The sequence below is a fragment of the Pagrus major genome, chromosome 19 (assembly GCF_040436345.1).
Source record: "Pagrus major chromosome 19, Pma_NU_1.0".
NCBI classification, from domain to species: domain Eukaryota; kingdom Metazoa; phylum Chordata; class Actinopteri; order Spariformes; family Sparidae; genus Pagrus; species Pagrus major.
The window spans coordinates 5781515-5800522 of record NC_133233.1 but is presented as its reverse complement, the minus strand read 5'-3'; the positions used below and the strand labels follow the sequence as shown (position 1 = coordinate 5800522).

Here is a 19008-nt window from a genome sequence, read left to right as displayed (position 1 = left end):
TATTCTACAGTGTAACCTATGGTGCGTCTTCGAACAAAATCAGCAGACCACCCACTCTCTGCTCTTCTCCTTCCCTCGTTCCTTTCTCATCCTTCTCTGCCTACATCTCTGCAACATGATACAACAGTATCCCATGATGCATTTCCTGCCCTGGTCGACCTTTGCCCCCACCACTTCCTGTGGTCGTGCTTCCAGACCCGTTTTTAGATTCTATCTTGGATGTGTGAGGCATATCAGCGATAAGGATTTGTACAAACAGCTGAAATATTCCACAATCATTAGTAAAGATGTTAGCCTTTATCTCTCATCAACAGGAGGTAACAGGCAACAGGGGAAAGATGTGAGCTATTTCCAAATCTCGGATGATTTGCTTATCCTTGGCTTGGTGCTATCAAGCATTTGTGCTGTGTCTCCACTGGACAATCTTCCCAGCTCTCTAGAGAGTCTTCCTTTCCTGTGCAGAAGGGTGGCTCGGTTTTAAAATCACATCGTGACATAAGGCACGCAGGAATGTAGGTGTTCCTGTGTGTCCACACAGTCCCTGCTGACAAAATGATCCAAATGGATTTGAGACCGATTCTAAGAAACATCAAATATCAGCATTGCATGTCAGGCCAACAGTGAAGAAACAATCAAGTGTGCTTCTGCGTGAGAGCCTTGCAACTTCACTGCTGGTTGGAATAATGCAGTACAGCACAAGTGCCCATCAAACACACTCAACAAACAACCAGCTCATCTTCTAGTGGCTTTAAGCTATATTTCCATGCAGTTAAACCCAACCTTTCACTCTCATTAAGTGCCATGCAGCCTCCCCATATCAAAGCTCTCCAACTCCACCCTGCCCATTTTCTGAGATGTAATCATGCTCTCTAACTCATCACATATAAAGGAGAAGCCCTCCCAGGTCAACGCTCTCTCTGCCTTTTCCTCCCCTGGGGTTAGTCAGCCTGTTCTTAGAGGAGAGCAGGCTGGAGTTTACTGCACCAACACTGGGCTGTTCCACCACTACATAATCATTTAGGAGTGAATGAGTAATGACAGCGAGCAGGGGGCCCATGATACCATGTAATCAAGAGGAATGATTCAGAACAAGAGAAACAGTGAGAGAGAACAAGAGCATAAAAAAAGAAGAGAAGGGGAGGAACAGGAGAGGAGAGGAGAGATGGCAAAGCCCTGAAAAACCACCTTTTGGTTTTGGAGCGCGGCAGTCTCTGGAGAAGGGGTGTCAAGGTTTTAATTTGAAGCGAGCTGGGCTACGCTGAGGAGAAGATTAGTGGGTGGTGGTCACTTTCAAGGCTGCACCAGAGACTTCTCTGTTCTCAGGAGTGAAACCAACGGAGGGAGGGATGACGGGATGAGAGACGAGAGGAGTGTGTTTGTTTAAAGGACTGTGGCTTTCTCCATGTTTCATCAGTCCGATCCAGAGTGACAGCAAAGTGCGTGTGATGTATGAGATGAGGGCTGGAGACAGAGAGAGCAAGAAAGAGAGGTGTGTGTGTGTGTGTGCACATGAGTGAAGGCAAAAGAAAATATGCCTGATCAGGCATAACTGTGGAGCGCAGCCAGCTCTCTGAGCTGTTTCAGTGTAACTCATGCTTTTGAAGTGTTTAATGTTCACGAGCCCCAGCCAAAACCAATGACATTATTCTTCCTCCAACTTTCCCTTTATGCAAGGAGGTACAGCTGGAGAGCGCTGATGAAAATGACAGCATAGTCTGGGGAATAGGTGTCTACGCTGTGCACAGGTCTGTGGTTTAACCGTGTAAATGTATGTGTGCACGTGCAAACCGAAACCTCACAACTGAAACTGACTGGCTGAGCTGAAACTCAGGTCAACTCATTGGAGAGGAATTTCTAAAAATCCCTCCCTAAACTGAAAGTGATAGGTCGTTGGACATTTTTGCATGTGCTAACTCGACCTCTTGCAAAATCAAAGCCCCCCTCAATCTCACACATCTCTCAGCCGTGAAAAGATCCAGCCAAAATCTGCTTGGAGCAACACCCTTGATATCTAATTACATTTCATATGGTCTTGTCACACATACTGTTGTACACACTGTATTTGGCACAGGCCTGAAAACAACGTCAGAAGATTTATATGCACATGCAGTATGAGGTCAGGAGAGCAACACAGAGGCCTTGGGCCCAGGTTGAAACACCAACATCCCTCAGCACCTGCAATTGTTGTTTTGGGAGGGGGGGGGGGTTGTGACGTCAGCCCTTCCTGTGGCAGCGGCCTGCCTCTGATGTCACTTCCATGCGGTTTGAGGTAAAAAGGAGTTCACGGCGGCCCCTCCAATGCCCACCAGTGCCATAAAGCTCTCCACTGGCTCTGAGGCTATTTTCTGTGCGTGAAGGTCTCTCCCTCTGCTGGCATTGTCTTTGTTTAATATCGTGCTTCCTGCCTTAGTTGGAAACCCACAGTGTGTAGTACCTGTTTCCTTACACTCCATGTTCCACAATGAGACAAAGCCTGGTACTTAACTGCACACAGATGTCAGAGAGAAATGTCTTAACTTAGCCTGCATCACGTCAGTGAGGTCAAAATGATAAAGCAGCAGTCAAACAATTGATGTTGTAACAAAACATAAAGAATGTTTATGTGCTGGAGGCATTTGTAAGCAATGCTCTTTTATTTTGCCATTGTTTTAAAGGTAATGCAGTCTTTTTCATTACAGATGATAACATCAGCTGAACAGTGTGTGAAAAGTTGAATCTTTTCAGAATATCTTAGTCTTTGTTTTGTCCCCCTTTTGCTTTAATGACAGCATGCACTCAGTGAGTTAGTGTAAAACCTGCTGACTCATGTTATCCCAGCATTATGTGAGCGCACTCCACAAAGTTCCTGTGATGTCACAAGATGCTTGTCTTTCTCAGTCTTCAAGTGCCCCCATAAATGTTCAGTGTGGTTGAGGTCAGGTGACTGTGACAGTCAGGACTCCTTGGTCTTCTTTGGTCTTCAAGTAGTTCTGTCAAAGCTTTGAGGTGTGTTCGGGCTCATTATCCTGCTGCAGTATGAAGTCAAGCCAGATCATGGCTAAAGTTGTTTTTTTTCTTCTGAAATTATGTTTCTGGCCTTTTCATGGCTTTATTGGTCAGGGTAGCTTTAGAGTGACAGTAAACAGGATGAGAGAGAGAGGGAGAATGACATGCAGCAGAGGGCCACAGGTCGGATTTGAACCCTGTGGGCTACTGCGGTGAGGACCAACTGAGCTACCTTGGTGCCCAGGACTAAAGGTTTCTAAGGGGCTGTGCATGGAACTCTAAAGACTTTGCAGAAACTGGATCAGTTATATCAAAAGTGTGACCACACCATCAGAATATCAATATATGAAGCTTACTTCCTTTCCTGAGTGATAGAAAAGAAACATCATCACTGATACAAACTTGGGGAGTCCATGTCGAGTGCATGCTGTCAATAAAGCAAAAGAGGGAAATACCAAAAACCAAGATATTCTGAATTTCATGGATATTGTCCAAGATTCAACTTTTCACACAAACTTGAGCTGATATTATCATTTTTAATGAAAAAATAGTATAACATTCAAAACAAATGCAAAATAGAAGGGTTTTGACTCGTGGTCTCAGACCTTTGCACCCTATTGTACATCTTATGAAGTTATTTATTTTGATACTACAAATGAAGTGAAACATTTGCCAGTGTACTTTGGGATGTGCTAATGATTTGGAAGATATAAACTGGCACTTGTCTAAAGGGCAATGCAGAAGAAGAAGTCACAGAACAGTGGGGAAATGGTGGGTTGGAAGATGAGGTGTTTGTTCGCATGGCTCAGAGCCGATGTGTGATTGATATTAATGCGTCCAATGAGTGAGCGCCTGGTCTCACCTCCGTCCCAGCAAGGCCCCCTGGGGTGCTCGTCGTCTGGCAGGGTGCTGTCGCAGTCGGCCCCGTCTGCCAGGCTGCCTTCCTCCTCCACGATGTGCAGCTTGTCCTCGTCATCTGAGTCTGATCCGGCCTCCACCACATTGTTGTAGTTAGTCACTGCACAAAGGGGCACATGAGGGGCAGAGGTTAGACTGGTTGGTCACATTTTTTAAATAAGTCTTTAAAAGCTTATTACAGGTTTTACACATTACGTTTCTTTCTTTTTTTATCCTTGATAAGATAATATGTGCTTCTTGATTATGAGCACTGAATGTGAAAGGCCATGGGTGGGAGCGGTTAAATATTTGTATCATGTCATTTAAATGTCAAAACTATTAAAAGGAGGAGGGAGCTAAAAACACCTATTAAATAGACGATGGCCTAACTTTAGTAAATGAGATTAAACTTGAAATGATCCCTACGGGGAAGTGGCTTGTTAAAGCAGGAGAGAATAAAACAGCGAGGGCACTAACAGCAGAGTAAATGGAGGGCGATTAAAAACAAATCTGATGATTCTGATGCGTCAGTGTAGTAAAAGTATGACAATTTGAGACAGATATGAATCCATGGTGAAAACAAACTGTGGAACAACAGACTCACAGAGACAATTCATACTAAAGACACTTGCACACACACACACACACACACAGTACCAGTGTGTGAGATCATTAGATTGCAGGCAGTAGTGGTGTGTGTGCTGTGTGGGAGTCGGTGTGACCTGGTCGGTTGTGTTATGGGCTGAAGGAGCCAGGAGACACAGAAACAGCCAGCCTACAGAGAGGGTTATTACAGGGAGTAAATTTTCCTGACCGACTGTCGCCTGCTTCACGTTAGTGTGAGTGTGGGCTCCTGTGTCCTCTTTTCATTTCCAACCAGTTCCTCCATCTCTCAATTCCACCTGTGTTACTTCCACCCACTCTCCTCCCATTTCTCCCCCCACCCCCCCCCATCCCTCTGTTCCACTGAGAGAGCTACAGATCCTCTCGGAGGCCAAATCAATTCTCCAGTGAGAGCAGCCCAGTCAGCAGAGGGCCTGGGCTGCAGCACTGAAACTACCTCTCCAGCTACTTTATCTCACATCATACACACAGCGCTCGCACATACACACCACCTGCATTCACTCTCTGAATATGCGCTGCATGTACAAAGCACCTGAACATTTTTTTTCTCTCTATCTTCACTCACCCCAACTCCACTCGCCCACCTCTTTCTGAAGTGGCTGCTGATGTTTTTTGTCGGGAGGAGGCGTATCTGGGAGAATCATGATCCTCCGTTTCAATCAATGAGAATTGTTTCAGTGAGGTCTCTCCCTTTCTCTCTGCATTGTGCAGGTCATTACAACCGCTTGGTATTCACACAAACTCGGTAGACGTGCAGGGTTCAGGCTGAGGGGGAGGAAGGAGGTGTGGGGGCGGATGGATGAAAGGTGGTGGAGGAGGAGGGAGAAGCGCTGTTATTTGGCGAGTCGTTCGTGGGGTCAACACTGCTGTGCTGCAGCTGCAATCCTATCAGGGTTCATCAGGAGAGCTATTTCATTCTCAACCTCACTCCTCTCTTCACACTATTCCTCACTCCACAATATTATCTTTTTTTCTTTATCATGATGTGAACGCTTCCATATTGTACTTTTCAAGAGTTACATTCAGTTAAGTCAGGGGTGACGCACATCCTTTGTACCTGGATTGCCATCCAAGCTATGTGTTATAGTCTATTTAAGGTTCTTAACAAGCAAACCCAACAATGGAAGAGCTGGGAGCCACAAAGCTGGGATCCCATTCAAATAAACTGATAATTAATTGGATTTATATAGACTGTATAAACATGTCCGTCCTTGTTCCACTCTCCCTTGCCTGCCTCCACCTCTCTCTCCTCATCCCTACCTCTCCTCTCTGTCAGAGTGACTCTGCCAGGTGATGTATTGTCCATTCAGCAGCCCAAACAGGGCGCAACACTTCATTCTGAAACAGAAGGTGCTTTAGAACGAATCTGAGAGGCTGTTTAGGGCCATAGCCACTCAGGTGTGGAGCTGAGGTCAGCGATTACAAAGGCAACACTCTCAGCCGGCAGTGTCAAGAGAAAATGATCAAATATAAAGCTGTAGAGAGAAAATCAATGTGCTGCTGTGTGCAGACGGGAGGTGGCAACGGCCAGCAGGACAATAAAAGCAGGAGCTGCGAAGTACAGCAAAGGTTGGTGAGAGAGAGAGTAAAGGATTGGTGGTGTTGGTGGTGTGGGGGGGAACAGACATGGCCTTCCTGTGCCAAATGGTTGGCGGTGTTGAGACAAAAATGTGTGCTCCAACAGGAGATGTAACACCTAGCGTCAACAAAGGCTACAGTCCCTTCTGGCTGACCGGCTGAGCATTTGGACAGCTGGCCTCATTAGCGCTAGCATGCTAGCACACAACAGGAGGAAGACTCCTACGCAGCTGAGAGGGAAAGCATTGGTAGGTGGAGGAGGTGAAGAGGTAACTTCGAAAAAAGTTTGCTCTCCTCTATAGGTTGCAGTGTGTTCAACACCTGAGAAAATAATGGCCTATAACCATGGCTTTGGCTTTAAGTTAGTGCGTAACCCCTGGCCATAGATCACACCTTTCCCCCATCCTCCCACACAGAAACACTCTCAGGGTCTGGCTAATAGGACACAATGCAAGCTCAACAGCCTCAGCGCAACATGTCTTGAGTACAGCTCATCGCATCATCAACATCACATGAAAAGCCTGTAGTGTCGTCATGGTACTGGAATTACTTACTTCCATACCTTAAAATATCAATATACAATATAATTTTCAACACCAACAAATGTTACAAATATTCAGTATTGACTTTAATCAATATATCAATATTTTTGACAGTATAAGCCAGACCTTTACGAGGGAAGACCTTATGCACTTACTGTTACTGATTAGTAGCAGACAAGCTCATGTGATATAAAACCCTCTCAGTATGTTATTTACTCTTCACCTACAGCGTGCTGCAAATATGTACAATAGCTGTAAATTGCTGGAGTTCCCCAGTAATACTTAAGTAAATGACTGAAGCCAAATCTTCTTGAATTTCTCTACCCTCACCATCACTCTTCACACTCTCTCCCCCTTGCAAAGTTCCCAGAGTCTACTGAAGGACAACGCCAGACAGTCCATGCCAGCCACACTTAAATATGCCTGCTGGAGAGAGAGAGGGCAGTGTTGTTATGACACCTGCCAGGCTCTATCAATTACCAGCAAAGGAATGGGTGACTGGGTGGGTTACTCCCCAGACAGGCCTAATGTAACCCCATTGGAGGAGATCACCTTGGCAGATATCATCAGTGCCATGTGCCCCTTGACACAGGCTCATTTATCAGACTCCTCTAATTGTTTAAAGGAGCTATATGTAAGAACTTTAGTGGAATTCATATTAATTCAAAACTTAACTAAAATTATCAAAAGAATGTGAAAAAATAAGTTGTAACATCATGCCAAAGTCATCTATGTATAGTGTTTCAAAGATGTCTACTCAAGTTAGCATGCTAACCAACCAGTCCCGGCTGTCCTGTCTCATAATACCACACAGTACCTCAAGAGGTGATAGTGAGTCACTGTAGCATCCAGTCTGCCCTCAGTATAACATGAGAGGATGAAGAAGTTTGGTGCTGAACTCTGCACGTTTCTTCCAGACTGATAATTACACAGCAGTTAATGCTAACATGGGGTATTTAGAGATAGCTTATAAATGTAATGTTAGCTAATTGTATGACAGTACTGATGGAGTTAATATGTTTGAAGTACAGAAGTAGTTGTACAACAGTTGATCACTCGAGTTGTAATTTCATACACTGAGGAGTGCCAGAGAGGAATGGCAACATGGCTCCACCTCTATAGGAGTGAGCTATCTCTGTACTCTGAGGCCCTCAAGGTGTGAGTGACTGGCTTAATAGCTGAGCTTCAGATGAGAACACAGAGAAACATATACAGTCTGTGAACAAACACATTACCATCTGAAGTTAGCTTTTATCTTGATTCATTACCTATAAGGACATCTGTAAGGAACCCTAAACCCATACGTCTTATGTGCAGGCCGACAACCCCATACCAGAAGGTGTAGGAGGTATGTCTGGAATGTCCAACCAAAACACTTTTCCCTGAGTTTGGCTCTTAAAGAGACAGATCAAAGGGTGTGCTCTCTCCCTGCTACTAATTCAGTCAACTGACCAACACATATTCTGAGGTTGTTCTGCTTGTGATTAGACAGATTGACTCATCATGAACAGCAGCAACTATTTGTCTGGCCTTCTACCTCTCTCTTGTCTCTATATTTAGCCTTGGTACAGGCTCCCTCATTGAGGTACGCCACTTATCTCATTTGGAGCTCAGGGCCAGGCAGGCAGCAGTGGAACTACCACAGGCATCCTCAAAGAGTGCAGACCCTGCCGTCACACAGTCTGCCCTTGCGGCTCTGCAATGCCATTTTCTCAGGGAAGCAAACCACTACAAAAAAACCTCGCTTCAACCAAAGTAAAACAAAGCCGTGCCATTCAAAACCTCAAGTATGCCGTCTCAAGGTGAGGCGCCTCATTCAGCGCTGAGGTAAATGCTGTTGGTTTTGTTAAAACAACAGCCTTCCTCCCACAGAGTCAGGAAGGTCAACTCAAGTGCCGATAACAAAACAAAAGAATTGGGGATTTTTTCATGGTTTGCTTGTTCGCAGGCTGCCTCAAACCTGCGAGGCCATTCAGGTCAGGCAAAGACTGTTTTGTTCCAGTAGTTTTTAGGAGATATAACTGTGGACACAACAGTATCCCTTCACACAGTCAGTTAGCTGTAGAGGGCACTAGGGGTCCCAAGAGACTGTTTTGCAAGCAAGTTTGGCCTTGCCTAGCAGAGAATGCCAAGCCTCTCCACCACAAGTGTCTGCCAACCATACCAGAGGAGGCCAGTCACATCTAGGACCAGTCATATCCTGGACAGTGTCTCCATGGATACACAGCACAACAATCAGGTCCAAAAACTCCCCAAACAACATCAAATGACTCTTACTCATGTTCTAATATAGACTGGGAGGGTGAAAAGCAGAACCACTAGTATGGACTTGAGTTAAAAATAGGCCTGAGAATTGGTCACTTTTGATGTAGTTCTCTATTTCCTACAACTACAATATATCAAATGGTCCATTGAATAGTAAACTCAACTGGCCAAATAACAATACCTGGCTGACACAGACAATTGGTTAAGAGTATTTCATCAGAGTCAAAGCACTTCAACAACCTGTGGAGCATCGGAATCATTTCAGAAGACAATGGTCTCTTGACTTCCTAATGACGCTGATCAAGGTTTTAGCATGTGAGCTAATGGGGCTCCGCGGGTCACTCATCTCCCATCTGATGAGCACTTTCCATGATAACACTAATGCTAATGGTGGCTATTGTTCTCTTAATCTGCATGATGGCACTTGGAAGTGTAAAGAAAGTCAGTGGGTGTTAATGAGTGTTAGGAATGGCAAAAAAAGACTTAACTGCGCCTCCGAGATTGTGGAATGCTTTTCAAACATTTAATTACTAAACCTTGTCTATTTTGCGCTTTGCCTGCCACGTGCCTTTATTACTCAGGGTTAGTCCTAATAGTGCTGCTGTACCTAAATGACACCCAGATAATAGACTGTATTTCTACTGAGGGGAAGTCACAGGCTGTGGTATGTCTCTGCGGGGCTAATGAGCGCACTGATGAGCCACACATTCTGTTACACCGGGTGTCCTCAGAGTGTTGCTGCTCCTGGCTCCTCTCAGCTCTTCTAAATAAGGCCAGGTGGGCTGATAGGGGCCGGAGGGTGTGATCGCACCACACACACACTCACACACACAATCCACCACAATGCCACGGCCACCTAGTTTACACTTGTCTCCCAACCTATGTTTATATTGGAGGTGAGACAGCCCCATCCAAGGTAATAACAGTGGTACACCTAAGTGAGAGTGAAGAGTGTGTGTGTGTGCTCTGAATGTTAAGCTGTTAAGAGGCATGCTTGGCATGTAGAGGCCTTTCTATCATTGTAGGTGGTCACATGATCATGGCTGCGTACCCTTTAAAGAAAACCATGATGAACCATTAGAAATTCACCTAACACTAAAAACTGATACCACCCTACAAAACTCCTACAAGCGCAGCAACTAAACCCTTTGCTACCTACTTCAGAGTATCTCTGTACCGTACCTCCCTCCCTTCATCCATCAGTAAAGAGGCCTGCTCCAGTTCTCCAACACTCAGCAGGTCTGTGGTGAGAGAATGCCCACCTAGTCAACCAGTCCAGCTACACAGGCAGGTGACTGAGAGATCAGTGATGTAGGAGGTGGGCAAGAGGTGGGTGAGCAGGGGGAGGAAGAAAGTGAGGTGAAGAGAGGAAACATCTGTTGTAGTTTCTGGTAAGGACAAAAACCTGCAGTCACGCTTCCGACAACAACCTCACTTCTGTTCTCTCTTTAACCTCCCTGCTCCTTCTTTATGCTTTATACGCTTGGTCTGTCACTGTGTTTCCCCCTTGTCTCAGTCACTTATCAGGCCTCTATATACCAAGTAATAACAAACCATGTTATCTGAGCTCTACCATAGCTGGATTTTAGTCACAGAGGACTTGACTGGAAATCACCTCAAACACAGAACAACACCAAAACAGCAACACAAATATTTAGTCTTTGCATGAAACACGCACACATCTGGGTAAACAGTTGTCTCTCCTCTGTTAGCGGCCATTCAAAGTTAAGTGCAGAGCCTCTGTAACACCAGGCAGGCAACCAAACACAAATCTGGCTAATGTTGCGTTTGCCTCCGTCAAACCTCATTGGAGTGTCGCCTGCAAAATGAAACGTCCCTGTCACCTCTGCTGTCAGCCTCCATTCAGGCTTCAGTTACACACTGATAGGATTTGAAGGCTGCGCAGTGGTATAATGGTCTTCTTCCCCTTTGATTTTGCCAGTTTGTGTCTAGGCTTGACATTTTGAGTGGAGTCTCTGTGAGGATATTATTAGAGCGACTGCCTGAAGGTATTCAGCCTGTTTAAATGTAGTCAGTTGCATCAGTAGCATCAAGCTTCATTACATAGCTTGTTTCCTTTTTTTCTCCAACCTCTTCAGCACTAATGAGAGCAAAAGGACTTGGTCAGCAGATACCATTTTAGCCCACATGTGTGAAAATCAGCCAGTCGTGCATTAAGGCTGAACAATGAGCAAATGGATCCAGAGGTGTGATAATCATTTGTCATCAACAAGTGACAGGCCAAACTGTTGGGCCTGTTCTGTGTTGTCAGACAACAGAGTCCAATTTCACATCTTGATCCAAGCTCTGTTACAGACACACTGAGTGCTTCAGGGCTACCATGCTAAACATACTACCAGTCTTTCTTCGTGCTTGGTAGCACTGCACAGTGCTTTACTGGACAGCATCATGTTTTTATTTAAAATCACAGTTTTGGATCACAAATACTGCGGTGTATCTGATTCCACTGTGATGGTGTTGTTGCTGGAACATCATAGTTACTGTTTTTCCAGCACCATCATTTCAACTTATGAGACAGCATCAAAAACCAAACCTTGACCAAGCCACTGTGGGTGAGTTGGTTACTTACAGGACTCTCAGTCAGTAGACTGGGGTCTTTATCCCATGTGGAACATATTGTTACACTGTTCACTTATTACTTTCTTTTTATTGTTTTGTTTTGTTTTTTTCAGTGTTATGTCTCTGTTTGGTTAGGTTTAGGAAAACATGGTTTGGGTTAAAATAGACCCTTTTACAATGTTAAACGCGTGTTTGAGAAGATAACTTCTCCCTTGTGCGTATTTTTCTGGTCTTTTTATGAGAGTCGCTGAGCTCTGACATCACAAACACATAAGTGGTCAGTTTCAATGATGGTCCTGGAGCAACACCAACACGGCAACATCAGGTCGTGCAAATACTTGTACTTTCTTTATTAACAACCACTGGCACAACTCTAATCAGCCATTTTTTGTCATATTGACATATTTTCGAAAATGACATAATTGCATAGCGTGATTTTAGCTTCCACAACATAAGACTGTGGCCTAGCAGCTGAGCTGTGGCACGCTGAGGTGTGTGTTTAAATATATGCAATGAGCAACAACGGTGCTATCCAACCTGCTTGTGTCATGCAGGTCTATATTAGGTTAGTGTAGCACAGGGCTGTTGCATTTTAGGAGCAGGTGACTGGACATTCCTGCCTGTATTAGGCTTGACAGTTTACTGTGGGGGAGTACAGAGTTGGGAGAATTACACCAGCCTATGAAGAGGGAGGGAGGAAGTTCCACAGCCAAACAATTCTCCAACTGGAAAACCTCTTTAAAGCATGCTTACCTGTAAGTATACCTTACTGTACAGATTTATCACTGGCATCAGTGAATTCCACCTAAAACCTCAGTTCGTTTTAAAGACGTCATCAGCACTGTCGCATATTTACACTTGTCAATTCTTCACTCAAGTCGAGACTGTGTTTGTTATGTAGATTAATGCAAAGATTGCCAGTCGGTAGCGAGAGATGTAGCACGCACAAACACAAAAGAGGGCAGAAAAGGTAAACGGAGGGGAAATGATGGCAAGGTGGGAGGAGAGGAACTGCTAATGGCTTAAAAAGACAAAGCTGGCCTGTCACATACAATGCTCATCTGAACTGATGGCTGCCCCAGGGAGGGAGTGTCACAAACTGTCAGAGAGAAAGAAAGATGGAGAGAACACAGGAGAGACGGGGGCTGGGGAAAGGAGACATAAAAGGTTGAAACGAGGGTGGATGTTGAAGGAGGAAAATCAAGTGAATAATAAAATGGAGGTACGAGACAACAAGGAAGTGACAGGAGGAAAGAGAGACAGAAAGTAAAAGAGTGAGGGCAATGGACAGCATTTAGGCTGTGGCTGTGCCTCAGTAAAGGTCAGTCGCTGACGCCGTGGCTCTGCCTGACAGATGTCTCAGTGAGGGGACAGGCCAGAGGGCAACAGGCAGCACACGCACACGCATTTGTACACGCTTGTACACACATTCATAGACGGCTGGAAGTGCAGAAATAACCCAAGAGAGCCTTTTTGTTTATTTGTTACATCTAATTTTACAACCATTGCAAGTTCCACATTTATAGCAATCAGCAGGTTGGCACACCTCAGTGAAGCCAAGGCCGAGATCCATGTTGACAACCTACTGTGGCTTCACTAATTCTGACAGTAACGCACAAAAGTGCTGCGAGTGCTCTTTCTTTTTTGTAGAAAATCCTCCTCTTTGTGGCATTTTGACAACAGCTGACCACTCTCTCATTTCTCCAGAATGTCGACTCTGTCACAAGACACCCGAGGCCAAACGTCCTGGACAACCCCTGACACACACACACACACACACACAATCAAACACCCAGCCCGGGGCTATCGTTCAGTTGTCACAGTAGTTTCTTGTTATTCATGTGAGGCAGGGAGAGAAAGGGGTTAACGCCGTAAACTTACATCCACAAAAGCTCTTTTGTCACCTCAGTCCTCCACCAACAACCCCCCTCCTTACATCCTTTCCTTTCTCCCCAGGCAAAGTGGCTTTGCCCCGTGTGATCAGGAAGGGTTAGCCCCCTCTCCCCACAACACAAGCCTCGAGGGCAACTAAGGCTGAAGAGCAGTCAACCAGCAGTGCTCACACCATTACCCTGCTGCTAAATGACCATGATGGTGGACTACAGGCAGATGGACAGCCACAAAAATCTGTCTTGTTAAACCAGGTGACAAAGAGTGGGTACGTGTGTGTATACATGTTGCAAGACCTCACCCTAAGTGTGTGTAAGGGGGTCAAATTAGTCCACTGTGCCCCTCTTCCAGTTCAACACCCTTCCCTTTCACTATGATTGTACTTGTTATGACTAACTCATAAACTATGATTTGAAAAACATGGGCGGACAGATGAAAAATCACAGGCTGAGCTAGCAGCGCCGTTGTTAATGTACCCTCTTGATGTGGTGCTGATTGGTGAAATGGCTGAGGCAGCAGGTAAACGCTGCGCGTCATGTATTGACATATTGATGGGTTTCTTTTGTCCATTACACCCAGAGGTGCTGGGATGGTGCGTGGGCGTGAGTCTGGTTGCCACCAGCCGGGGAGACCATTAGTTTGCTGTGTCAGAATTCGAAGGGGAGTATCGACAGTCCAGCTGGGGCGATCGATAGGCGCAGATCTCTCACTCCCCTCTGCCATCTTTGGTAATGGGTCTACAGTGAGTCACACACTGCTGCTGTGGGACTGTGGTGTTATATCACCTCGCTTAGTGTATTCCAGCATTGTAAACAGGCAGGGGCAAAATTAACTGTTGCTTTTGAGCGTGGAAGAGGAACACAAGTGAGTCAGCCAGGCTTCAATGCTGAATTGATTGATTATGGGAATATAGTTAGACTAATACAACTGCAAACCAAATAATGATGTTACATCTTTGACTGTAAGTTACATACAGCTGTCTTGTCCTTCATTCAGCTTAGTCATGTTCTTTTTCTGTTTTGGTCAGATGCTGGTTGCAGCTCCCTGAGGCTGAAAGATGGAGGCCAGAGCAGGGTTTCTAGTGTGCGACAGCCAACAGGGTGGGACCACGATTACCCAAGCGCACTGCAATCATTGGATAGAACGCTCGGGACTATCCCATGTGATGTCACCCATAATGTGAAGTCATTCGACAGGGAACAGCCAGATGTTTTCTGGGATAGATCCTCCTTTCTATTTCATGTCAAGTATCTCCAAGTAGGAACACTTAAGATGCCTATCTGATAACAGTTTAGTCCTTGGAGCATTTATGAGGATATCTCTACAGTTGGCAACTGTGGGGACAGTGAAACATTTGATCAGAACAACCTCTCCCTTTCTTTTCTACTGCTCTGTTGTGAAATGTCTTACCGAAGACACACTGTACCCCAAACCTGTATTTAATGGCTCGTTCTTCAGGGACGTATTGTAAACAACGCGCTCAAACACAGTAATGTGAGGTATAGCTAGCAACATGGAGGATGAGGAGCTTGTGCCACAAAATATCTTTAATGCTAGATTGTGTTTTAATGGTGCAAATGGAGAAATTCATTGCTTTTAAATGTCTGGCTGAGTCTACAGGGTATTTCGAAAATTGACAAAAAGGATCATAATTTAGATCATTGATTGAAATTCTTATTAAATAGACTGTGATATTATTATTTGGCCAGATTGCCGATCCCTAGAAAACATCAGTGCAGATACAAGCAGTCACAGTACTGTTGTTATTAGTTCTTGGCTTACTCCCTGACCTGCATCCATTGCATACTTGCTCTTTGTTCCTCTGACACTATGGTGGCTGAAGTGGGTCAAACAGAGCTGTGTGTGCTCCCTGTGGTTCAGGGGGAATTCCACTGGGCAGTGTGTGACCCTGAACACTTGCCTTCCTGTTCAACTGGTGATGTGCTCTGTAGCCCAGAGGAAGAGGAAAGAAAGACAGTTCTGTCCAAGGACTAGCTCTTCTTGTCACAACACCACCATGATTGTGACCTGTGTTGATGGTTGTGTTAGAGCTGAGTGTAGATATTTGCATGTGTATGTGTTTGTGTGCACCGGTGTGCAGCTGTTGTCAGACAGATCAGTGATAACACTTTGGCTTTTAATAAACTCAGCAGGAGTGTGTATGTGTTAGTGTCTTAGTGTGAGTGTGCGTGTGTGTGTGTGTGTGTGTGGAGTTTGGTGAAAGGTTCTGGGCGTGTGATTGATGGGAGCTTTAGCACAGTAAACACATGCACACACACAATTGCGCACATACACCAGAGGTGGGTGGAGAGAGGGGTGGTCATATGCAGCAATTCTCAGCTAACATTATTCATCCTGTGTTCATCTGTTTGAGCCTACCGTCCCCCATATTGATGAGCCAGGCAGTGTGTATCAGTCAGTTTATTAACATGACTACACACACACAGGAACACACATTCAGAGCAGAGAACGGAGGCGATTTAGAACTTCTGCCTAAGTCTTTCTTCGTGGTTAATTTCTTATACTCTGACTGCATTATTTTTTTGGGTGATGGGTGATTCAGAGAAAAGAAGGCTGGGAGAGGGCGGCCGAGAAGGAGAGAATGTAAGGAGAGAGCAGGCAGGGAGGAGGAGAGGTTATTTTGGAGTCTCTGAACTGTAATCACCACCTACAGCTGCTTCCTCCCAGGTGCTCTAGCTGGACATCAACAGAGAGAGGGACGGAGAGAACAGAGAGAGGCGGGCTCCTCAGAGAACAAGAAATACTCATGAAGTAGAGGTACTGGTGTTTGTCTTCTTTATAATTAGCCAGAATTTCCATGCATCATAGCAGAACCAACCTTAACCATATTCTAATATAAACCCTGTTTTGCAGACAGATTGCAGAGTGTTTCCACAGATCATCGCCTAGTGAGGCCCTTTAGACAAGGGGAAGTTTTATCTTAGGAGTAGAAGGAAGTTGAAGGAGCTATCACAGAGCTGACACAACACTTCCAGTACCTGACAGAGGAGACAGGATGGTGACTACTTTCAGAGGAAGCTAGTCTGACTGTGAATTATGCCAGACGGCATGTGACTCGCTCTAAACAAAACGATGACATACAGGTGAGATCAATTACCATAGAATAATACCAACGTTTGGTCTATGTGGTAACCTGGTCTACATGTTATGGTAGCCATTTAATCGTATTACAATTACTTATCCAAAAACAAGTGAATAAATGAGTTACAAGTAGTTGATGTATAATTGTACATACAGTACATGACATGTAGTCACAAGCTGTAGCTCTGGAGAAGAGAGTCAGGTGCAGAGCCAGACCTTCAGGAGGAGTAATCACCTCAGATTCTGCTCTGATCCTGAACCGTTTACCACCAGGGGCAGAACTCAGAGATTTGTAATTAAAAAGTGGATTTTTCTTCACTCCTGTTATCAGGAGTCTGCAGCAGTGATCTGTGGAGGGGGGAGTGGACTTAGCTTTAACATTACAGAGAGGAGAGGGGAAAAGAACCGAGGAACCAGAATTTTGTGAGTGCTGAGTTCAGTGAGAGGCTGACCTGAATTCAAACGCACAACCTCAGGGTTTGTTGTTGCTCGCTATCTTACTGCTAATGGACACTAAAGTAATCTTGCTGTTTGGGGCGAATAAACACAAATTATGTCAAAGCCAAACTCGCTTCACTAAACAACGACTGTCCCTGTCGAAAATAAATCTGACAGGACTCAGGCACAACTTCACAGATGGGGTACTGTTTTAAAGTTGTTGTTTTTTTAAACCATTATTTGGGTGTCTGCTAGTATAGGTTTGAAAGCATTGATGTTCAAAAATGTTTACCAATGTTACCATTTTTCCAGTACTGTTAATTGCTGCAGTGTTGACTGTATACTTGTGACATCACAGCCATACGGAATGCCTGATGACTTGTTTAAAGGCACAGTCTCTTAATGCAGACTGTGTGCCTTTCTCCATGGATTGAGTGTTTTAATTCTTAGTATTTATATAGCACCTAGACCTGTTTTAATAATAAAAAAAATGGAAATCTCACTTTCTACAATATAGGACCTTTAACGTTGTTAATTCCACAGTGCAGTAATCCCATGGAGGTGCATGTTAGGTTAATCTGATAACCTAACACTGTTAACTCATTAGCCGGCTCACCTTATCCCCAGACCATGAAATGACATGATGAGTCCTGAATTCTGTAACGAGCTGCCTGAATTCAACAATGAGGACACCACAATAACCTGAAGTCCTGTCTGATATGGTGGAACTGACATCTGTCTCATATCAGTTATTGTCGTAACATGAGATCTACATGTTCAAGTTATGCAAGAACTTGGACATTTAAAGCATCGCAAGTATAAAGACGCTCACAAACACACGTACATGAAAGCATAAAAAGTAACCAGCAGATGCATTACCACTAATGTTCCACAGTGCTTCACCTATGATGCATGTTTTAAAAATCTTTCACTATGAGGCACAAACACAATCAATCATACACCCAACAGGCACACCCACTCACAGTTTTAGGTGTTGCTGTGTGAAGCCTCTGAGTCCAGAAAATACATCATACAGTGGTTTACATGCATTACAGCACCAAGTGTGTTGCGTTCCAATAAAATCCCTCCATGTGGAAGGTTTCGGCTGTGTCCCTCTAAGTCATCCATGGCAGCCTCCCATTATTGTCCAATAAAAGCAGTTGGCGCCATGTGAGCTGCACATGTCACCACTAACAGCTCTGCTGTCTGCTGCATTTCCAGCCTGCACATCGTAACAAGGTGGATCCACCAACAAATTTGGATTAATAACACCACTATAGTGAGTACAGCAACCTCCAGCTCAAACTGGATTACAGTGAGCGTTAAAGAGGGATGGGGGATGGAAGAATACCTGAAAGACAAATGAAATCAACAATGGATTTTCATGTATAATGTATAGGAGGCAGCCTGCCATAGTGTTTAACACTGAATTACCAGCACAGACTGGGTACTCAATACAAAGCAAACAAATGAAACCATGATTTTAGTCCTTGAGTCCAGCCTAAATGAGTCATTACAATACAACATATTTCCTCTTCGCACAAAAAACCCCACAACTCTCCCACTTAAATGCCTGTGCACAGACACACACCCCATGAAAAGCATCAATCCATTCATGCATGAATAAAAACAGCTCCAATGATAGAAAGGGTAGCGCTGAAAAACCCACCAGAGGTTAATCGAGCAATGCTGTCATCCTGTTAAAACCAGCACTGTGAGCCTGGCCAAACAAACCTGGCTGATAAGACCGGCGGTGGCATCAAAGCCTTACAGATTATAGATTACCATCAAATCAACCCGTGCATTGCTGCCATGGACAGGCACCTGCTACTTTACTGTAATGCCCCTTAGCCATGAGGCAGGGAATGTGTGTGTGTGTGTGTGTGATGATCAGGACCTTTATATACATTAAAATACATCTGGCCTGTGCTTTTCTGTATGCATGTGTTTATATTTGTGTAACCCCACTGGCATGTTAACTGACTGTGATTAGTGCTCAGTGTCTTTTTTTGAACATACAGTGTTACAGTGGCACAGTGCCAACCTCAACCCTCCCAAACATGCTGTCACAGTGGTGCAGTTTGCTGCCTGTCTGCCCCCGTCACTC

The 19008-nt window shown here is 44.7% G+C and overlaps 1 protein-coding gene across 1 annotated transcript in view; it reads right to left on the bottom strand.

Moving 5' to 3' along the window:
• zeb1b (zinc finger E-box binding homeobox 1b) overlaps positions 1-19008 on the bottom strand; it is a 54952-nt gene that overhangs the window by 16070 nt on the left and 19874 nt on the right. The window contains exon 2 of the mRNA XM_073488315.1: positions 3848-4003. Coding sequence (XP_073344416.1) covers positions 3848-4003 — 156 coding nt within the window. The remainder of the gene's footprint in view (positions 1-3847; positions 4004-19008) is intronic.